At 55.1% G+C, this 18,103-nt stretch overlaps 3 protein-coding genes across 3 annotated transcripts; all 3 read right to left on the bottom strand.

Moving 5' to 3' along the window:
• Window positions 1-981: 981 nt before the first annotated feature.
• Window positions 982-2,295, bottom strand: BESB_019210 (uncharacterized protein; the record flags this gene model as incomplete). Its single annotated transcript, XM_029360630.1, has 1 exon — window positions 982-2,295. The coding sequence occupies one exon, from the start codon at window positions 2,293-2,295 to the stop codon at window positions 982-984; it is 1,314 nt and encodes a 437-aa protein (XP_029215989.1).
• Window positions 2,296-5,430: 3,135 nt separating this feature from the next.
• BESB_019200 (DEAD/DEAH box helicase domain-containing protein) lies at window positions 5,431-7,530 on the bottom strand (the record flags this gene model as incomplete). The annotated part of the gene is made up of 1 exon (XM_029360629.1): window positions 5,431-7,530. One exon carries the CDS (start codon window positions 7,528-7,530, stop codon window positions 5,431-5,433), a length of 2,100 nt encoding a protein of 699 aa, XP_029215988.1.
• Window positions 7,531-10,066: 2,536 nt separating this feature from the next.
• BESB_019190 (Sec23/Sec24 trunk domain-containing protein) lies at window positions 10,067-17,687 on the bottom strand (the record flags this gene model as incomplete). The annotated part of the gene is made up of 15 exons (XM_029360628.1): window positions 10,067-10,336; window positions 10,697-10,825; window positions 10,974-11,097; window positions 11,340-11,475; window positions 11,735-11,863; window positions 12,195-12,314; window positions 12,556-12,702; window positions 13,129-13,215; window positions 13,516-13,639; window positions 14,300-14,467; window positions 14,996-15,119; window positions 15,477-15,679; window positions 16,086-16,235; window positions 16,657-16,845; window positions 17,394-17,687. 15 exons carry the CDS (start codon window positions 17,685-17,687, stop codon window positions 10,067-10,069), a joined length of 2,394 nt encoding a protein of 797 aa, XP_029215987.1.
• Between the last annotated feature and the right edge of the window lie 416 nt (window positions 17,688-18,103).

The following is an 18,103-nucleotide window of genomic DNA, read 5'->3' as shown; positions in this document are numbered from 1 at the left end:
ACGCGTCGTTGTGTCGAGGCGGCAGGAATTGCACTGAAGGCAGTCATCTGAGCCTCCGGCGGGGAACGGGGCGTCACTGTGGTTTCCACTACGGCGCAGCTTCCAACCTGGCAAGCGACATTGAAACATGACCCGCACACTATTAACCCTTCCGGCATTTCAGCATACCGGAGATTGTCGCGTTAGGTTCTCCCTGATCGGCCGACTACATTGTGAGTACTACGAGTAGCCTCTCCTCGCCAGTCTCCCAAGACTGGTCCAGTTGAGTGTCCGTCACGCTGTGTAGACTTTTGTTCACACACTCATTTGTCGGGTAGCAATGTGCGTTCGTGACTCATAGCGACAAACTCACGGCCTGCCTCTGCCCTTGTAAGAATACGCTGGGGGAAAGGGAAGAAAGGGGGGCGACGAGGAAGAAGAGAGGAAGACCGAAACGGATATGCAGTTCAAATCTATGTATCTTAAGCGACATGAGCGTGAAGTTCTGTACTGAAGAGACGATAATACCAAAGCAGAAGACCCTGTGAAGCTGGGAGCGCTTTTGTGGGCCATGGAGCCACCGCGAGCACTTGATGGTTTCTGAAATCGAACCTCACGGGATCGAACCACACGCGCTCATCCGCGCGAATCTACTTAAGTTTCCGAATCTACGTTAGTTCCCGAGAGACACAACAGTCGACGTCTCTTTCCCCAGGTTATCATCTGATCTGCAGATGATATCCTCTGAACTTTCAAAACAAAGCGTGCAGCGAAGAGGTACTGCCTGAGACCAGGATCGTAGTAACAGTCCTGAGATCCCTCGAAGTACGACTACGGCCGGTCAGCGGCTTTGATCCACTCAATAGACAACCGTGTAGAGACATAAATTGAGAAGACAACAGCACACTGGAGCTCTCCAGGCTCCGACGAAATCAATACGGAGATAATAGTAGTAGTTGACGCGAGAGGCGTGCCGACAAACTCCATAGAAAGCTCGCTAGGTCACCCCCCCAGGAACGCACTAGACATTGCTCGGCTGAGGGAGATCACAGGCCGTTCGCTGACTTCGGCGCTTGGGGAACGGAGCGTCCTGGTTCCCATTCGTACAGCTGTTCTTGGACTCGCCAGTGTCCTGGAGGTCATCTTGCGCAGTAGGCCCTCAGAACGGATGGATCGTTGTAGGAACAAGTCCGCTTCTGCGGCTTCTGTCTGTGAAACGGCGGCCTCTGCTGGTGGCCATCGTGGCGACACGCGCGGGGACGGTTCGCGCCGCGTTAAGTTTTCTGTCCTAGACCGTTGTCGCCCATCCCTTGGGGAAGCTTGTGAAGGTATGCCGCTCGACTCTCGAGAACGACGTCGTCTTGGTTCCCTTGCTGCTTCGCTTACCGCACTCTTCCTGATGTCGTTGGCTGCGGCTGTGATACCGGCAAGTGCTTTGAACAATTGAGATGTCGCCGTGCTTTGGTCCTCTGTAACTCTCTGCCCTGCCTCCGGAAGAATTCCCGGCGGAGGCTCTACCAATTTTCGCGGCTGTGTATCTCTCGGCGGCCGGTACCCCGGCCTGAACGGCCCTTTTGGAGATGCCTCGTGGACAAGCCGAGGAAGAACGTTCTCAGACGGATTCACACGAATCAATCTCATCCAGTCCGACGAGTACTTGGAAGAGGTGTCGTAATCCTGGTGAAGCGTCCGAACAGAGTAGAAGGGAGGCTGCGGCTTCGCCCCCACTGGCAAGGAGCTGCACTCGCTTCTCATTTTCCGAAGCTGCTCCGCGTACAAGTCATTGTAGTGCAAGCATTCGTCGAGCTCACGCTGGAGGAGTTTTATTAGTCGTTCTTGGTCTTTGATTTTCTTCAGGGCTCGGCAGGTTGCTTGTACTTGGCAAGGGTGCGCTACTACGGACTTCTCCTCCTTTTCTGCCACCTGTGCCAACTTCCGCTGGAGAATCCACTCCAGCTTCGATGCCTTCTTACAGTTCTCGTTGAATTGTTGCAGACGTATGTCGAAACCTTCCTTATATAGCAGAATATCCTCTCCTGGTTCTGTCGCGTGTTCGGGGGAACGGGAAGAGATATACGGCTCCAGTAGTTTTTCTAGGTGCCGTTTATCTCGCATGATCTCCTCGTGCGCCTCAGTAAGGGCAGTAACTTCAGCTTGGTACAGCTGAACAAGGGCAGGTATACTGAGATCTTCCTCGGCAACGACGTCACTCTTCAACATAGGAGCCGGGGGAGCCTCTGCGTATGGATTCCACCTCCATTTCGGAACGGTCCTCTGTGAGTGAATGGCGTAATGGACAGGAGGTTGTACTGGCATGGTGTCGCTGAAGCCCGATACATAGCTGCAGCTTGGGGTAAATGCGCGTGAAGGCAAAGGATCCCCCGCGTTCAGATGCAATGTAAAAAAGGGTAGAGTATCTGAACAGTTGAATCGAATTCGCGTAGAACGCACCGAGACGCCGGACGCGTCGGTTTTCGCTTTGTTCACAGCACGAGCGATGACTAGTTGAGCAATGAGGTGGTGAGCAACAGGCAGCTCGATAGCATGCAGGTGGCTAGCAAATCGACATTGCCGGCGTGAGCATGAACGCCGATCCGGCATGTACAATTAAGAACAGAGGAGCATTGAATGTCAAGGTGGTTGGCATTGCGGACCTGAAACAAAGCAAATATAGAAGTATCTTCCCAGGAGTGGACGAATTCATTGGCATCGAACGGAGGGGCTGTCCGCATCGGGACGCATGCCTCTACGAAATGCGCGCGCGGAGGTGGACGCGCCGCGACACCTTTCCTGTCTTTTTAAACCGCTACTACGAGCGCTGCAATATGCTCCTATGACAGAACTGGATGGGAACAAAACTTCCCCGCTGTTTTCCTTCAGGTAGCACTCCTTTGTTCAGTCGGATCTTACTGAGCAGGACACCACGTCGTTGCAAGACAGCTCTCAGCACAGCTAACCAACACGCGCACGCCCATGAGGTTTCTCAGATGATCCGACAGCAGAACTCACCACAGCATTCAACTGAGTGCCTGTCCACCCTGAGCGTATCCCATAATACAAGGCATACGTCAGCTTACGAGCGCATTGGAACTGTCACAACAGTGCAGACATCAGCAGCTTCCCGACGCACTGCCAGTGCCATCTGCAAGTGTGAGGAGGGCGGCAAAGCCTGTGCGTTGTGCCTGAAGCGTGATTTTACCGCGAACGCGCTTTAAATTTGTCATTGCAGTTCTCAGTGAACGTAGCTGAGCCGGAGCGACACCGTTTCCTGGGGGGTGTCATCTGTCGCTTGAAGCAATGGGGTATCGGCGACTTGTCACCACAGGATAACATCGCATAACAGGCTTTGCATTGTCGCCAGTTGATTATTAGGGTGAAACAAGAGAATGGTAGTCCTTCTGTTGTGCTGTGCGCGTGAAGCTGCTGCATAGCATGGGAATGTCGCGGCCTTCAGAACTTCGACATGTGCGACCACACGCCGGATCCGGCATTTTTTCTCCGGTGTTACTGGAATATATTCAGTCTGATACATGGCAGTTTGGTGGAAAATTCGCGGGGTTTGGGCATTGTTTGATTCCGTTGCCCACATAACCGGTCAGCACAACTGCTCTGTGGTTGCGATCCGAAGCGATCGAAGAGAACAGCGGGGCAAAGTGCAACAGATATTCGAGCAAAAGGCGCCTGCAGGACGGGCGCTTCCCTTCACACGTACAGTTCACAGCAGATTGCATACACACTACCCTGTGGGAGCCTCGAAGTGAAGTCCTTGTCGCCGATGAGCCCGATTTGAGTCTACGACAAGTTGGGGAACCGTGGTGCGCTTCTTCAGTACACAAGTGGAGGCATAATTTTGAAAGCAGTGGTTACGACTCCAACTGAAAAGGGAACACGGGCTGTGACTAAGGGGTGTGACAGGACTCGCTGAGTCTCCAAGAATTCTGCAATTCGTGTTCGAATGCAGTTTTGTGGACTGGGTTTGGCTGCTGATACGAAATGGTGTAGTGATATTCAGCTTCGATTCCACGACTCTCAATAAGCCCGTATGGTTCCTTTACCTCTCAATAATAGCAACAGCAGTGCCCAAGGTCTGCAGTATCTCGCTCACAGTAGGAGCCATCGTTCACTCTGACCGAAAAGACTCCTAGTGGTATAAATACGTCCCGAGAATCGTGTATATACGCCTGCTGGAGATCGTCAACGGCGGTCCTGTGGCAACGAACGCTAACGGCAGGCAGCAAGGCGGTAATCCGTTGTAAATGCTGGAGAATATATACTCCGTGATTTCAGTCATTCCCTTCTTAGTCCGCAGAATTCAAATGATGCTCGATGAGTTCGTGACGTCTTTTTCGCGTCTAGCCAGCAACTGAGGAAAACCGTGCCATGTGCAGGTGTCCACGCCGACAGCAAATCTGTGTTGCGCCCTTGGTTGAAACACTAAAACGCAATGGCCGCAGAATTTTTGTCAGCTATAGATATTTCACGCAAACAGACGGCTGATTACTTCGATGAAGTCGAACAGCTAGAAGAGAAGCGCAGGCTGCTTGAAAAGTCATTGGCGGAAACAGTCTCGGAAAAGCAGCAACTGCTCCGGGGAACACAAACCCGCGAAAAGGGGCTGGTGGCACTATCATCCGGACAACGCTCTGCTTCGTTACGGTGTCTACTCCAGCAAGCGGAATTAAACGCGCTGAAAGCCATGGTTCATGAAGTTGAAAGAAGTACAGCCGCTACTATTCGTTCCACAAAGGACGCCAGGTGTGGTATACACAGTCTCTCCCAGAGTCCCTCGATGGTCATGCTTTCTCAGGAAGAGATTCAAGGCGGAGTGCACTACGCTTCTTAGTACCCTACGGGGGGCTGATCTTCTGGCGGTCAGCAGGAACAGTACGCTGCGTCGGGGCCTTGGGCAATGCGATCGAGTTCGAAATTTCAGGAAGCACAGAGAGCGAAGAAACAAGCGACTGAAATTGAAGAAAATATGCACCGACTCCAACAAGAAACGGATTCCCTCACAGCAGAGATTTCTGCAAAAACTGCGGATTGTTCTGAAGCAGAAGTAACTTTGCGAGTGAGGTTGATTATGCCATCGCGCTTCGCGATTACCAAAAACGGTTATCCATGCTAGAAAATTACGCAAGAAGTGGAGAAGTGCAAGGCAGAACAAAAGAAGCTCGAGTCCATAGAGAGCGTGAGCAAAAAAGGGTATTCGGCGCCAAACACTTTTAACAAGATGTGTGGGACAGCTGGCATCTTCTACCAGTTGCGAAACTTGGGACTTTCAAGAACTCCGCAACACAGAACAAGAACTACTTACGAGGCGCTCCAGTCTCATTCGGGAGGTCAGACTGGATCGCACTCACATAGAGGGCGGCTCGAACAAAGACGCACCTTAGACCGCTTCTCTTAGGGAAAAGTTGTTCGGCGAGATGCGTTGGAGACGGTGAGATACTGTCAGCAAGCTGCGTCGGGGCTAGTCTCCGCAAAGAACTGGTCAGAAGTGGACTGTTCTTCTGCTTTGCGATTGCCACACACACCTTGGCCTTGATGAAGGGTGCTTGGGGATCCAACTGTCTCACTGGTTCCTTCACGCTGACCGTCTAAGCTTTGGTTATCCCTCATCTTTTTCCTGAAAGAACGCTTCCGACTGAAAGCATCTGCCACAGATGTAGAGACGGGATCTTCCGCTGCCTTTCGAATGACACCCACTAGCACTTTCTGGCTGTCAAGAAAAAAGTTCAGGGCCTTGCCAGGCTGTCCGCCACGCGCAACGCGTCCGACGCGGTGCAGATGGGTGATAGCGCTCAACGCAAAATCGTACTGTATCACAAGAGTTACACCAGCTATATCGAGTCCTCGTGATGCTGCGTCAGTGCAGACAAGGATCTTGCTTTTCCCCCTCGCAAAGACGCCCAGGTTAAACGACCGGTCTTTTTGGTCCATTTCTGAGGAAAAGAGCTTGGGCCTCGCAGCTGGTAGCTCCTTCTCCAAGGCCTCGAATACTCTCCGCGCCGTTTGTGCCGTATTGCAGAAAACCATAATCTTTTCATGCCCTCCAAGATCCTTCAACCTGCGCAGAAGAAGATGTATCCGCTCTTCATCTGGTGCCAGTGACGAGACCTCGACGAACTCCTGCTCCAGCAGTTGCCTGTGTTGGTGAAGGTTGTCAGTGCAGAAGAAGGTTGCCTTTGGACACAGACGACTGATTATCTTTCGAACAGACTTTGGTCCTCTATCGGGTATGGTCGCAGCTGTAAAGATGTACTGTGTCCGCCGTAGTCCTTTTGCAGTGCACTGCCGGTCTGCCCTGCGAAAAGCCGTGAAGATGCCCTCCATCGTTTGCCGGTAACCACCCTCAAGGAGCATGTCAGCCTCGTCCACGGCAACCATCTGGATCTCTCGGAACGGAGTCAGGTCTTTGGTATGCCCCCCCTTTGCAAACGGCGCCAGAACAGGTGGAGTGCATACCACAAGATCGGGTGATGTTGGAATTGCCAGCGTGCCAAAAGGCCACCGTGCATACGTCCCGAGCATCAACTGCGCAGTTATTGTGGTCTTTCGGCAAAGACGACGAGCCCAGGCCACTACTTGGAGGGCAAGCTCTCTGGTCGGAACTATGACCACAGCATACGGATGATGCCGCGGAATGGGGAGATCTGTTTTCTGCAGCACCGCTGCGTCCTCCTTCTTTTCATGGATCATTTTTTGAAGGAGAATGTTCTGCACCAACCCTACAACATAACCTAGCGTTTTTCCACTCCCGGTCTCGGCTCCGATCACGGTGTCGCGGCCCTCTAATATAGCTGGGATTGATAGTTGCTGTATCTCTGTCGCTTCCCTAACATTGAAGTTTGACAAAGAGTCCACAAAGTCTGGAAACACGCCGAGCCTCGGGAAAACCAACCTGTCGCCGAAAGGTGACCCCCGGCAAGCCGGACCATTTCTCGGACTATCGCCACCTGGAAACTGCTCTTCAGATCTCGCTTTACCGTGGAGACCCGGGACCCCTTGCGGTCCCGTGCCGGCTGTAGCTATCGTACTGACATCTTGTTGACCAGTCGCATTGCTGAAGAAAGTTGTGGATAATGCTTTTTTAAATGTTTGGGGCCAATGCCCAGCAGGCACGACTGGCCCACGAAGAGACCTAGCAGACGGCGGAAAATCTCGCTGCCTCCATGGAACAGCTGGTAACACGGGCACGAAGCAGGCATCCAGGTGAAGATGAGGCGCCTGCCTATACTGGTAGCCACGAGGGTCAGGCTTCTGAAGGATATCACGATAGAGTGACGACACTTCGTCGCTCGCCGACGCCAGATTCCCAGTCGCTTTTGTCCAGCGCCACACGTGACGCCGGGCTGGCTGGTTTCCGACAGCAGCAGATGTCCATCCGCAGAAAACGGTCGGGATACGAGACACGCTTGCAGGCGTGCACCGGCTACGGCCGGCTCGCTTGGCAAAAACAACAGCTCTGCCGTATTGAGCAGTACTCAGGATCGCGACTCCGGTGATGCTTAGTACCGTAAGAAACGATACGAGGAACCGGGAAGCTCCCATCGAGAAGACAGACATCCCAAGTTGCAACGAATCGGGATGACGATCCTCAATACAGAGAGCAGATTCCCAAAGGTAAACAGGCGGGCGCAAGACCGAAAACGATAGCCGGTGACCCTCGTGTCTCGTGCTCGTACGGCCAGGAGACACATGACTACATGCGAACACCCGCTCATCTGGAATGCTCAAATGCATGCACACGTCTTCTTGTGGACATTTATAAGCGCCGCGGATCCTAGTACAAACTTCTTTGACGAAAAGACCTCAGTGAATGCAATAACATCTTCCGATACGGCCCTCCCTCCGTGGCGCATGCATGCGCTGGACTGGCGCTCTCGGGTCCGGCGGAATTCGTTGCATGTCACGGAATCTGCATACACGGTCGTTGCAGTGCAACTGGCGCTCTATTCTTTTGATGCTTCGCCATCAGAATAGGAGGGCTGCTGTCACCATGGCGCGTGATATCTCCTTGCCTCAGTCGATTGAGCTCACATTTTTTTGGTAGGCGTCAGGTAGAAAGTCGATTGTGAATCACCCGGGGCTGAAGCTTCGCTCGGGGGCTGGGCCAAGGGAAGCGGAAAAGATCGCGGAAGGCCGATGTCTCCACTTTTCTGGTGCATCGCAGGTAATGCTGCACTGTCCGCAAAACGTTCTTCTGGGCTGTGAAGTCGTCTACGAAACGTGCGTGCTTCTCTTGCGTGTTCCGTCAGGTCTCTCCACCTGTGCCCGCCAGTGCACAGCAGCCTGTAGCGATGTTCTGCGAGGAGACGAGCCGAGGCATTGAGAGAGAGAGGCGAAACATCGCCTGTGCGATTTATCATTTGATGCCATATGCGTGACGTCGTGTCAGGGGCTTCTGGTACAGTACCAAAGCGCTGTGGTGACTCCGCTCAGTCGCGGCATTCGGGAAGATTCATTTACTGGGGGTGCGAAATATGCACCGATCCAGTACCAGCAGCTGCCTTGTAGCACTCCAGAGCAGCGATAACCGGCATTGTGGCTTGACAGCCCTGTGCCCATTAATGATTCTACTGGAATTCTCCTGCCAGATTCTTCTTGAAACTCGCACACTTTAGCTTTAAGCTCCATATCTGGCAATAAATGTGTCAACGAGCTCGCTTGGTGAAGCACGGCGCACCCCTGTAGGCAATAGTGGGTTGGGATGACCTCGCGTACTCACTCTGTTTGTTCTATCTAGGGAAGCAACCCGACTTGAAGGCAGGGTTTCCAAGGGCTATTGTTGCGCATGGATCAGCCCGGATCTTTATCCGATCAGATAAGTGCTACTCTGCTCGAGACCTTGCGTGGGTCCGTGTCTAGCCGCTACTGTACGCCGGCATTTTTTGCTCTCCTCGTACAGTCGCTACAAAAGAGAACGGTAGAACGTAGTGCTCTCCATATTGGAGGACAAGTATGCGATATGAACTGTGAACGCGGCCGATCTCCTGCCGAGGGCGCCCGCCACTATCAACTTTCAGTAAGGCGGCTCCAATCATGGATCTCAGAAGCCGACAGATCCCCAAAAAGAGGTTTCCGCTGCGGTGAAATGTAACCACACTACTCTTTTTCTGGGCAGACACGCTGAAGTTTAACACCCCAAAGACTTCGTAGCACGGTTGTTCCTCTATTCGCTGACACACTTCAGTGTAGTTTGCTAAGGAACGACACATCATCCTTCTCTTGGACTTCCTGTAACCCCGTCCGGTTCGTCCGTGAGTGGGTGCTCTTCTGGGGATCTCATTTGCGATCGCACTTCGATGCGATTGGAGGGGCTATCCCCACAGCGGCTTAAAATGATATGCTGCGGTCGTGCGTCTTCTTGGTCAGGAATGCGTGACGGCAGCAGTATGCACCATTTCTCTTCGTCTCCATTTCTTTGAGTGCTTACACAAAAAAGAAGTTGAAGCGTAGTAGACAAGCACGACGCTTCGATCGAAACAAGATGCATGCCAAGCACACAGGGAGCGGCCTACGCGAGGCCCTCACGTCGCTTGTAAGCCTTCTGCGTTTTTCCGCAGCGGCCATTCAGAATCCAGGTTGACGACCCCAGAGCGCCCCTGAAACTCCTTTCGGCAATTTGCGTGAAGCCATCTGTGAGCTTGCTGTTCGACGACACGCATTGGAAACCTGGCAGGAAGCGCGTCTCCGGTGTACGTACGGTGCCCACCTGATTTTCCTGCGTTTCACATAACCCGACTCGAAAAGAAGCCCCCCAAAACGTCTGTCTTGCCTGGTCCCAGGAGCTCAGTAAAAAACGAGCTTGGCATGCGGGCCAATCCCCCGCATTCGCGGCGTCAATTTGCAGGTTCTCGCCTCCCTCCCGGAGACGCAAAGGATGCAAAAAACGTCTCTCCCGCCCATGGCACTCAGTCTCGTCGCAGGTTGCGTTGTGTTTCTCTCAGGCCTGAAAAGGCCCGGTCTGACAAGCTTCATCCACGCTCCGCCTCGTCGCTGCATCTCGGACCTCCTACGCGGCCTTTTCCGTGCACTGGATGTCCGCCAGCAGCCAGCGGCTTCGCGGTTCGCTTCAGCGGCCCCCTTAGCTCTGAACCGCGAGCTTGATGAGGTGATCCATGAACACCTTGAGGCTGGCATCGTCGGTGTTGATGAAGCTTTCGCCGCCCGCGCCGCCTTCTCCCATGAGGCCGCCCATGCCCGGTGCTGCTCCCTGAGAATTCTGTGCGTAGTTTGTTGACGGATTGACCTTTGCCAGCAAGAAACGCGCCTGACTGCCGCCGCTGTTGCACTGGACGTACTTGGGCACCGGGAAGCGCTCGTCCAGAATGACTTTGGCGTCCTCGAGCGGTGCCTGCACGAGAGGAAACACACCGAGACACTTCACAAGGTTCTGCCGCTGCTCTCCCAGAGTGGACTGCAGCACGCCCCGCCAGCGCCGAGCGCCGCCAAACGCAGGCCCTCGCAAGGCATGCGCCGTTCGCTCACGCAGAAACCACCCGCGCAAACCAACAATGGTGTACATATAAATTTATAATACATACAAATAGTCACGAATACGTGTGCATCTCCGGAGGCTTCTGACGGAGAATGCCAGGGGCGCCTTCGCATCCCCTGGTGCGTGAAACCGTCGCGCACAGCCCAGCCGAGAGGTGAACCACCGTGGCGGAATTCGGGCGCTCTTCCCACAGTGTTTTGAGAGCGGGGATCTCACCTGCAGCAGCTGGCGCAAGTTCTCGTACTCGGGCAGGTTGTGGAAGCCCTGTTCGCGCCACTGGTGAATCAGTTCTCCATGCCAGACGACGACGTGGAAGAAAGAGTCCAGCAGCAGGATGACGTTCGGCTGCGAACAAACGAACAACACACACGCGCCCAGGTCTTGCCAGTGGACACGCAGCCGTGAAGCGCAGGTGTATATAACCCATTCGTTGCCCTTCCTCATCGTTTTTCAGTCGTTCCACTCGCTTTCCTGAGCCTCAGCGGCTCCGTACCTTGAGAGCCTGGGCGTCGAGAAGCACCGGCTGCGGCGGGCCCTGCTGCTCGAAGGAGTATTCAAGCAACGCAGGCTGAATCATGACGAGGGCGTTCATCACGCTTGCGCGGAGCAGCACAGAGCTGTAGCAAACCACAGGACAAGAGACACTCGTTCAGAACCCGAAACGGCGGAGTGTGGGCGGGCGCCGCAGAACTGAAATTCTCTCACAGACAGTGTTCAAATCGCTGCATCTTCGTGCCTGTCGGAACTACCCTCGAATCAAAGGACAAGACTGGCACCGCCCACGTGGGCGGCGTCTGAAACCTTGCGGAGACCAAACTCTGACATCGTTTCCTGCCTTGAAGACGGAGAAAGCACTCACCGGTAGTACGCCGTTTCATCAGGCGACGCATTAAACGTCTGGAGGAAGTGACTGCGCCGCAGGTGATACATGAACTGCGGGTAAATGCTGAATTCCGTCGAAAGGTGGAACGAGCTCGGATCGTCTTTCTGATAATCTGTGTCGCCCAAACCAAAAAGTCCAAAAGCACCAAATAATCAGGAGGGTTTCACTCCTCCAGAAAAACGCGCCTACCGCGCGGCTGCAGACGGGATACGTGCGATGAACGCGAGCGGGAGGCCTCCCGATACGGACAATATACATATATATGAATATATGTATGTATATATGGGTCTGAATAAATACTGTAAATATATATATATATGTATACATAGATGGAAATCTACGCCGAGCACTCTGTTTTAGAGCTATTGTACCTGCGAAGCGCGCGACGAGCCGAATCAATTTGCGATCCAGCCAGCGAAGCACGTCGAGCGACTCTTCAGTCTCGGTCTTGAAGACGGCAAGGCGCGTCATGAGCACTGCGGCTGCTTCCTGGTCAAAGCCTGCACGAAGCGAAAAACATAAACCTCGTTCGACAACATAAACGCCCCTCGGAGCAGAAGCTCCGCCGCCGCCGAGTCGGGCGCGATCTGCCTCTCCTCCATGTCCTGCGACGCGTCTGGCGTTCTCTACAGAGCATTTCATCGTGACGTCCCTCGCGCAAACAGCAAAGTGCACGCAGCGACCCCCAATAGACAAGCAAAACCAGGCCGAGGCACCGCATGCGGCGAAGAGTCACGGCTGGAGCAGCGTCTGCGAGAACCAGATGCAGGGCGAGCTCCCTGGAAGGCAACGACGGCGAAAAAATCTGGGAAAAAATTCACCGTGTCTCACCTGGCGCGACGTCGATGGTGTTGGGCTCGGCGAAGCGGTAGGACAGAGTCGTGACCCGCAAGCGACGCCTTCCACTCGGGTGGAGATAAGACGTTTGGAACTGGAGGAACGACTGCTTGCCTGAAACGCAAAAAACATGCGCATGCACTCCACTCGCCCGATCTTCACGCGGGATCGTCCCTGTCGCCGCACGTCTCAGACACACTCCTCTCAGAAGACTGCGCCAGCGGCAGGCACACGAGCACGGCGTTCTTCCACCGGCTGAACCGTCGCGCCAGACAAACAGCTGGCGGCCGCGTCTCTCTCGTCTCTCCACGGGGGGAGCCTTCAGGCTGTCTGCCACCCGCACACATCCACGCACCCGGCGGGAGATTCTGCGCCTGTTGATTCGTGACCTCGAAGTAGAATGCAATCGTCGTTTCCTTGTCCAGCGCCGCCGCTTGCCACTCGCACGTCATGCCCTCGCCCACGCTCGTGTCAGAGACTTGGCTGCCCTTCTTCCCGGTGCCTGCGAAACGCGCGACGCATGCACTACACGGAGTGGAGAAAGTACAACTCGCTGCGCGAGTTCAAGGCGCGAACCCTCAACTAGACCGAATCCCTTCAACCGAGAAAATGAACAAACTGGTGAAGTGGAACCCCCCGTCCACACCGCAGCAAGGCCCCAAGTCCTCGCGAGTAAGCCGTGGAGCGGAAAGAGCACATGCAGGCCGTTACCAGACGAAACGCATGAGCCTCGCACGCACGCAGATCATGCATCTATCGAGACTTCTGCACCTATATATGCGGGAAAAACGACGTAGACAGGAGAGCGAGCGCGTCACCGCGCGCGGCCGACGTCAGGGAGATCCACGACGCATGCAGGCGCTTTCTTTACAGCTGTCAAGCGACGCGGCAGTGCCTTGTGGAGGTGCTTCATGACGGAGAAACGCACCTGTGCATGGTCCGATCGCACCGCAGACTTTGAATTCCTTGCTGCAGAGAACCTCCATCTTCGCGTTGAAGCCCATCTTCAAGAAACCTGGGAGGTGCCACGACAAAGAAAGAGAACACTAGCACACGCAGGTACACATACTTCCACGTACGCATATAGAGACAGGCAGGCTCGATCTGTTGCAAGGTCTATCGCATACATATACACACATACATATACAAATCGATGCATGATAACATACATATATGCAAGTATACATCCATATATATATGTCTATATCTAGCGCGAAGGCCAAGCAGAGGATGGTTTATACGAGACTCCCAAAGCAGCAGCTTTGCCGCGCTCCGCCGGCGCCCCTGCCGTTCGTCCTTCGTAGGTGAGGCGCACCCGTCGAGTCGGTTTCGAAGTACTTCTTCAAACTATCCTTGAAGACGTTGATGGAGTAACTGTCTCCCATCACCACGCAGCCGCCAGTCTTCTCGGTCATAACCTTCATCTCGTACAAGCCAACCTGATCCCGAGTCAGACGCAGAAATACATACATATATACATACGTTTATATATATATATATATATATATATGTATGTATTTTCACATGGGCAGCTTCATGCATCGTGTGGTGCTAGACCGGCCAAGACGCGTAGGCTCCACTCAGGGGGGAGGGCGCATGTTCTCTCTCGCCGCCCGCGCAGCACAGTCACAGGCGCTGCAGTGAGCGCTCCCGCAGGAAGCACGCAAGAACCCGCCAGCGGCTCGCTTGAGCAACGACCAGTAAAGCCTTCAGCAACTTCGCGGGCCTGTACGGATCGTCTCCGCGCTCGGCCGTTTGGCGAAGCACTGAAAGAAGCTGCCGGAGACTGTTGCGATGGACAAGCACAGCGTGGACGCGCTCACGACGTCCGTGCACGAAAGGACTTGGGCGTGTTTTGAGCGCCGAAGGGAAAAAAACAGGATGACACGCATCAACAGACGCACAGCGCCCAACCCCAACCCCGACATGCGAAGAAGAAGGCCGCCACAAGAACCTTGACGTCACGCGCGCGCGCATGCATCCGTCTCTTCCACAGTGCCTTCGTCCGTCCCACGCCCTCCTTGCCCTTTGTTTCCAGCGCCCGCAGATCCCCTTCTAAAGCAGCGGCGGCAGCATAACAAACCTCCCGCAAAGCGCACCTGGTCGAGAGAGCAGGCGAAAATATCCACCGCGTGTCCCGCCTTGACGGCTTGGTTCGCCAGCTGCGTGTAGTACTTGAGCGCCTTCTTGACAAAGCGCGCGTTCTTGTTGTCCTTCTGCAGATCCAAGTGGTGTCTAATCGACTCACACAGCGAGAGATCCACGACCTGCACGCAGCGGAAACCAGAGAAGCACGGAACTCAACAGCAAAAAGCAGCCCCTCTCCGCTCTACGAATGCAGAATGAGCCGCGCTGACGCCTGCCGTGACCGAGCCCCAGCGAGACACGCAGCGATACAGCCGCGTGCGACGTGGTGCGGCTCCTGCGCGCGAAGCAGACAGAAGCATTGCAACGAACTGCCTTCTAAAAACATCCCTACTCCAAAATCGCATCTATGCATGCTGAAACATAAATGCAGACAAACGAGCACGAAAAGATCTCGTCTGCGCATGCGTCCGCGGCACGTGTAGGAACACACGCCGACGCACATTCGCGTTCCACTTGACTGGTGCTCAACACTCTTCCCAGGAGATCGTTCTGCGCAGTTAATCGAGCGCGGAAACAGCCGCAGATCAGGCAAGCCTCGCCTCACCGACCGCACGCGGCGCCACTCGGATGCTCCGGTCAAGAGGATCACTTCGCGTGAGACATACAGGAAAAAAGACTCCGCCGACGCCTCTCACGAGAAAGTTTACCTGGCCAGGTCCCGACGTGCATGCGCCGCCGACAAACAGCAAAATGCGGGCAGGCAGCTGATACCAGGCGGCCTCCAGAACTGACAGCGCCACGGAGAGAGCGAGCCCGGTGCAGCGCATCGGCCTGCGAGTCACAATCACACACGCGAGATTGCCCACATCCGCGTAAAACCAGCGCCAGGGAGACCCCTTCAAGCACGCACGTCACCATACACGTGTGCAGACGGCTGCTGCACGTATCTACCACGACACGAAAATGAAAGCGGTTTTCAGTAAAAACAGCGACGAAACGCTGTGGCAACGGGCTGGGGCTCGCGACGCGGGCAGACACACACGTCACGAGAGCTCAGCATCCGCGAAGGCACGCAGCGCAACTCTTGAGAGGGGAGGGCGGGCAAGGGTGAGGCGGGCGTCACACGCGGAAGGAATACCGAAGGGCGCAGGAGGCGTTCGCCCCCTCGCGCGCGGCTGTGGCGCTCACCGAGAGTCGGACGGCACAGGCCATGAGTCGCGGCGGAGCTCCTCGAGGATGCAAGTCAACTTGTACTCGCAATCGCCAATCGGCTGAATGAAGCGCGCGGCTGCGGGGCTGAGCAGCGAAGACCCCGGCGCTCCGCCAGGACCGCCCCGTGGAGGCACGTACGCGTTGCTGCTGCCCGCGACCAAGCCCAGTTGTTGTTGGATCTACAAAAAAGTTAAAACGGACATCTGCGGCCGCTTGTGTGTGAAAAAAAGACGCACTACGTTGACACCGTATTGTTCTACGGCAAGCGTGCCTCGTGGCCCTGTCGACACGCCTAAGGAACTCGTGTTCCATACCCTAGACACTTTTTTCTGTTTTTCTGAAAAAATACCAAGAGGTTCTTAACCGAGATACAGCTTTTGCGAGGATATCCGCCTCACCGAGTCAGTGTCTATGCACGCCGACACACACCGGGTGCGGCGGCAAGAGAGGCTGACGCTTCGCAATGATACAGCTCCGCAAGCGAGTTGACTCACGGAACTTTTGGCGATTGGCTAACTCTGCCGCTTGCTGTGAACCTGCTTAAGGAGCCCTCAAGTTAGGAAGTCGTGGCGTTGCGAACCTCACCTGGAGAGGCGTGAGTTCCTTGTTTCCGCGGAAAACGTGCGCTTTCATGATGTCCGCCGTTTCGTTGCCTCCACCCAGCTCGTGAAGCATGGCCATGGCGCCATACGTGATGATGCCGACAACCGCGTCGGACGGCATCAGCGCGAGAGCCTGGAGCATGCGCCACAAAGGCAGCGATAGCGCTTCAGTTTCACTGTGCGCTCTCTCTGCACGTCTGCGATCCTTCTCCTATGCCGCTCACTTCTCCGTTGAGTCTGTACAAACGCCCGTGTTCGCCCCTTGCAATGGCGAGGCGTTCTGAAATGCACCAGATCACGCCTGCCCAGGGGAAATTCCGTTAGTCGGAATTCTCTACTGACGCAGTGATGCAGGCAACGCGTCGCAGAAGCACCTCCTCACTCTAAAGAAAAACTGTAGAATGGTGAGCGGACAATCCGACAGACGAGCGGAGACACAACTGAAGACTCCTACACCCGTACGGGTGGACAGAGGGCCGTGCAGAGGCGGCGTTAAGAGCGAGGAAAAAACCAAACTGCATAAGATTCTGTTGTCTGGGTCCGCTTCTGCCCACCTGCATGAGAGAGTCCCGAAGCTGCTCCAGCTCTTCTTCGATAATGCACGTGTCCACGACGAGGAAAAACAGAGGCGGCGGCAGCGTGCCTGCTGGCGGAGCTCCTGCGCCCGGCATCCCATTCGGCGCAGGCATAGGCTGCGGAAGAATGTACTCGATCGTTGGGTACAACAGTTCCGCAGGCAGGTTCTGAACAGAGACCCGAAGAAAACAGCAGCAAAAGTGCGCATGGAAAACTGCCTGACAACAGAGCCTGCGCACGAAAGTTCCAATCCGGCGCCTACGGGCCCCCGTCGCCATACACAGATGCCCGTGTCGAATAGACACGAGAACAGCCGCAAATCGGACGGGGTATCCCGACTTCTCTCTCCTCCACGCCTAGTTGCACTTCCTCGGAGGCGTCTGGAATACGTCGTGTGGCCTATATGCGCACTCCGCACTCGGCGTCCGCCGAATCGCGCCATGTGGCTCAAATTAAGGGAACAGCGTCGGTGCATGGGCAGGCGAACGCATGTCGCATCCCACCACTCTTACCCCCCCCCCCCCCCTCCCGCCCCCTGCCCTGCCCGTTTGAATTTAGTTCACAACATGGAGAAAAGATCTAAATGTCGTCGCTCCGAGTGAGCGTCCGCTCTTGCCCGCAAAGAAGTAGCGGGCAAGAGCGACCTGCCCTGCACCGTGCGAGCCGGCCGCACGGCAGGAATGAAAGCAGGCACCGGTGAGGAAACCCGACCTACCTGTTCCGTGATGTGCATGGCGTAGTGATTAGGAAAGGCATTGCGTTGGAGGGAAAAGGGGCACGTCCACTGCTTGCTGCGGAAGTCGATCGCGCAGAAGGGATTGAGAATGCAGCCGCTCACACGGCATCTGATGGGCTCGTACTCAACGAGCTGGAGGCTCGTGCATTCTCTCAACGGCGTGAACATACACCCCAGCGGCAGCTCGATCTTCTGCGCTTCAGCGCGCGTCGCTGGCCACACATTCCAAGAGAAACGGCACCCCGTCGTTGCCTCGTGCTCGTGGACATCCATGGTGGGGTCTGCTAGGGACTAGAGAAGACGGAAGCGGAGTTGCCGGAGGGCGGCGGGCGCGTTCGCCAACGTATCCCAGTACAGGCGAGTCGACTCGAGGTGTACGTACTGCCCTGATGATACGCAACAGCTCTGCTGAAAGCTTGGCGGTAAAAACCAGAGGTCGCTCCGGATGGAGGGGGTGCGTCGAACCGCCAGGTTACGGCCCTGCGAACGACAATATGCAGTGATGCGCCCGTCAGAATGTCCTTCCACAGAAACTCTGCCAATAAATCGGTCCGTCCTGATACGGGCTACGCAGTCTGCAGACGACGTCGGAGACGATAGGAACGATATGGAACGCCACGACGGGGAGGGAAACCCGCGGCCCGAAAATAGATGAGAGTGGCGTCACTATACGGCGGTAAAGAAGAGTG

This window comes from Besnoitia besnoiti, chromosome XI (assembly GCF_002563875.1).
Source record: "Besnoitia besnoiti strain Bb-Ger1 chromosome XI, whole genome shotgun sequence".
NCBI classification, from domain to species: Eukaryota; Apicomplexa; class Conoidasida; order Eucoccidiorida; family Sarcocystidae; genus Besnoitia; species Besnoitia besnoiti.
The sequence above is the reverse complement of the archived record's forward strand: the minus strand, read 5'-3'. Positions and strand labels throughout refer to the sequence as shown.